This window comes from Rhagoletis zephyria, unplaced genomic scaffold (genome assembly GCF_001687245.7).
Source record: "Rhagoletis zephyria isolate East Lansing unplaced genomic scaffold, Rhagoletis_zephyria_1.1 Rzeph_scaffold_12948, whole genome shotgun sequence".
NCBI lineage: Eukaryota > Metazoa > Arthropoda > Insecta > Diptera > Tephritidae > Rhagoletis > Rhagoletis zephyria.
The window spans coordinates 1-4,515 of NW_016170021.1; the positions used below are offsets into that span (position 1 = coordinate 1).

The following is a 4,515-nucleotide window of genomic DNA, read 5'->3' on the forward strand; positions in this document are numbered from 1 at the left end:
TGGTCGTAGAGGTATGGGCTTTTAATGTGGAGAATGGTGGTTGTGATAATAAACATATAAATTTGGATTTGAAGCAACACGAAAACATTGCCATAAATCTTTATATTAAACGGTGTTCACATGAGGAAAGCTAGCTCCCCCAAATTTATTGGAAGCGATTAGTTGAAAAGCTGTAACATCGCCTCATGTAAACATCGTATTAGTTTCCTTCATATTAAGCTAGTGATAAAATATAGACAAAATTTCTTTAATTTTCAAGGTCGTGCAGCATCGCCAGACATTTCTTGTCCCAACAACACAAATAATGCAGGTGTACCTCGGTCCAGATTACGACGAAGTCGATCTGCATGTGACATCCGTGACATGCGACAAATGAAACGGCCGGAATCAACGCTTGGCCCTATTCCCGCAAAGACAACACGCCTTGCATATACAGGCGCCACAAATAACACCGCTTCGTCAACGCAAATATTCCCCGCGTTTTCTTCAAATAGTGCAGTTTCCAGACCACCACGTATTGGAAACGGTCCAGCTTCATCTAATGTGACTACTAGGAAGCCGATATCAACGCGACCTCAAATGGGAGCTGGAGTTGGAAGCAGCAGCTCAGGACGTACAGCAGTTACAAACACTACAGCGACAACAAAATCTTCTGCTGTCAAAAAAGCGGCTGCGTCTTCCAATGGTTCGTCGATTTCAACCACAGGTGCAGGAAAACCTATTAACAAACGCATACCGCCATACGATTTTAAGGCGCGGTATAATGATTTGTTAGAAAAACATAAAATACTGAAAGCTAAATATGAAGTAAAGTGTGAACAAATGGGATCATTAGAAGGTGTACCTGAACAACTTGAGGAATCACAAGACCTATTATTTAAGACTAAAGAAGAGCTGAAAAACCTTTATACCGAACGTGACTGCTTGTGTCAGCAAATTAAATCTTTGAACTTGAAGATTGACTCGATTTCAGGTTCACTTGTAAATACAAAAGAAGAATTGGACTTCATAACTAAGGAGCACAAGGTTTGTACATACAGACAATAAATTAGACATTAGTTTTTCTGATTTTTCATTTTCTAGATCCTAAAAGAAGCACACGATACTATAACTAATGAAGTTATGGATCTACGCGAGCGAACGACACGTTTAACAGCGGAAAATAATATATTAAACGAAGATTTGACTGCTTGCAAAGAGCAATTGTTTAAAGCCAATTTGGAACGCAAAGAACTACATAACACTATTATGGATTTACGAGGTAACATACGAGTGTTTTGTCGTGTTCGTCCGCCATTGGACTTTGAACAAGAAAAAATGCTTTGTGGTTGGAATTACATCGATGAATCTACTGTTGAGATACAAAATTATGAAAACAAGAATAAAAGCGTGGCGCATGCTTTCTCATTCGATCACGTCTTCCATCCAAACTCGAAACAGGAGGATATCTTTGAGATGGTATCACCTCTAATACAGTCTGCATTGGATGGTTACAATATTTGTATATTTGCCTATGGACAAACTGGCAGTGGTAAGACATACACAATGGATGGTGTACCAACCAATGTGGGTGTAATTCCACGTACCGTTGATTTACTCTTTGATTCTATCAAAAATTATAAACGTCTTGGTTGGGTATATGAAATACGGGTAACATTTCTGGAAATCTACAACGAAGTGCTATACGACCTGTTAAGCAATGAGCAAAAAGATATGGAAATTCGCATGGCCAAGCACAACAAGAACGACATCTATGTTTCAAATATAACTCAGGAGACTGTTACGTCGGCATCTCGTCTGCGAGATCTTATGGATGTGGCGAAAATGAACCGAGCTACAGCGGCTACTGCCGGCAACGAGCGGTCATCGCGTTCCCATGCTGTCACTAAAATAGAACTTATTGGCTATCATGCTGAGAAGAACGAGACGTCTGTGGGAACGATAAATCTCGTTGATTTAGCAGGCTCTGAGTCTCCTAAGACCAGCATACGCATGAACGAAACTAAAAACATAAATCGTTCGCTTTCCGAGCTTACGAATGTCATATTAGCATTACTACAAAAACAAGATCATATACCTTATCGCAATTCCAAGTTAACTCATTTATTAATGCCATCATTGGGAGGCAATTCAAAAACGCTAATGTTTATTAACGTGGCACCTTTCTTAGACTGTTTTGTAGAGTCGGTAAAATCATTACGTTTTGCAGCTTCTGTAAATTCGTGTAAAATGGCTAAAGCGAAACGCAATCGTTTTTTAAATACATCTAGCAATAATTCACTCTAGGGTTAGAGACACATATTTATTTAATTTTATCTATTTTTGTAAAATTTTATTTTGCTTCTTACGTTAATTCATATTCTCAGCTCTTTCAATAATTTGTATTACCTTTTGTACTTTTAGTTATTTTTTAATAAAGAAGTATGCGTCCCGAAGTTACATCTAAAAAAATATGTAAATATGCAACATACTGTTACTCACAAAATTTGAGCGTGCGCCTTTTTTTGTTAATCGCAATGTTTTACACGCAAATTTTTGTTTGTTAATTCTGTATTAAAATATGGCTTATATTTTATCAAACACCATTTAACTCCAAGAATGAAACTGACGAAAATTAAGAAAAATCGCAAAGTTGCAGCAAAATTGCCAACTTTTTAACTTTTATACGAATTTCTAACTAAAATTTAGTGTGCAACCTTTACATTTTTTTATATAAAAATGTGCGAATTTTAAATGCCTAAATATTCGCGTTGATTTTTGAGAATATTTTTGCTGACTGTCACTGGGCATTTTTGCTCATATAATTTTTATATGAAAAAAATGTGTAGGTCAGTCAGCAAAAAAATACTCAAAAATCAACGCGAATTTTTAGACATTTGAAATTTGAACATAATATACTAATGGGCTATAAACCTGAATTATATATTCGTATTAAAAAGTTTGCGATTTGCTGAAGCTTTACAGATTTTTCTTAATTTTCGTAGTTTAATTTTTTTAATTTAAAAGGGGTTTGCTAAAATACACATAAGCCATATTTTATTACAAAACTAACAAAAAAATTTTAGCATGAACACATTGCGAATATTAATAATAAAAAAAAACAAAGCCGGACGCTCGATTTTGTAACAGTATCAGGCCGATTCTGAACAGGAACTCCCTGGGAATTTTTTCTCTTTTCCTTTTTCTCCTATCATGAATAAACATTTTCTGTGGATTTTTTATATTAAATGGCGGAGTTGAGCTGTCAAAAAAGTATCAAACAGCTCTTGCGAAGTTTGAATTTTCTCCTTCCAAATTATCGGGGAAAATGCTACTTCCTGGGAGTTAATTATTGGAGGATTTCTTTCTCGGGAGAAACAAATTCCCGGAGAATAAGCTCCTTTGGAGTATTCAGAATTGGGCTGTATGTGTGTAAGACCCCTATTATGATTCACAAATTTGAAGATAGTTGAGTTGTAAGTTGTAAATTGGTATTGTGGGACACAACTCAACTCAACTTTGAAAACATAGTTGTCTGTCAGTTGTCTTGCACCAGCATTCTCGGGCTCATGATAAAAATATAGTAAGGTAGAACCGCTGAGAGTTACTTTTAAAATTCTTGACGTTTCCAAACATTTTAATTTTTAAATTTACTCACAAACTCACACACACATTTTCATTTTCGATCTCAAGCAACAACAATTTCGAACAATTTCAATTTTATATGATTTTAAAATGCTGGCAAACTTCAAAAAAAAAAATCATGGCCGACAAAATGAGAGAACGGTTCTACCTTGCTATGTTTTTATCATGCTCGGGCTCATCGGCTACAGTCGACTGAAAACAGTTGTGAACGGCAATAGCAATAAATGAGTTGTCACAAGTTGAGTTGTTTCAGACACAACTCAACTAAATTGAGTTGTGAACCATGCACTGCTTCCCAGCCAGCAAGAAAACGTACATTTTACGAACATTATGTTTTACGAGGGATTCTCGTATCGCCTAAAAGTTAGAGAAAAGCTCGTAAACGATAAAACAAAAAAATATAATAGAAAGAGGCTTGTAGTAATTTGTCAGCACAAGAAAAAAATTTTAGTTTTGTTGACAATTTTTCTTCAATCACAATATTTTATAAGTAAGTAGTTTGTTAAATATTCAATTTAAGTAAATTATTAAGTATGTAATTTACTGGCAGACTGGTGCAAATGCAAAGGACGATCTACCACTTTCTTTTATAATTAAACTTCTTGTAAGTAGCTACTACATATGTAATTCAAAAATACAAATTAATTTAACGAGTTTTGCAATTCTTTCACAGGCTGCGCGGAGCAACACTAAAGGATTTAAATATTTTAAATGTAGATAAATATTTAAGAACGTGCTGGTGGAAAATTATTATAGATGAGGTAGCAGGACTTTTCTCGTGGAAGGGAACTGGTACCAAAAGCAGAGCTATTGGTTTGGCAACGACTGCGGCAATAAGAAGTACGGATATTAATATTTTTTACCACTTTTTACTTAATTAAATTTTCCGAT

General features: G+C 35.2%; 1 protein-coding gene across 1 annotated transcript; it reads left to right on the forward strand.

Annotated features, from left to right (window-relative positions):
- Nucleotides 1–4: 4 nt before the first annotated feature.
- On the forward strand, nucleotides 5–2,431 carry LOC108377904 (protein claret segregational-like; the record flags this gene model as incomplete). Its single annotated transcript, XM_017634199.1, has 3 exons — nucleotides 5–11; nucleotides 260–1,026; nucleotides 1,084–2,431. Coding segments are annotated over 3 exons (1,977 nt in total), but the record flags the coding sequence as incomplete, so codon positions are not given.
- Between the last annotated feature and the right edge of the window lie 2,084 nt (nucleotides 2,432–4,515).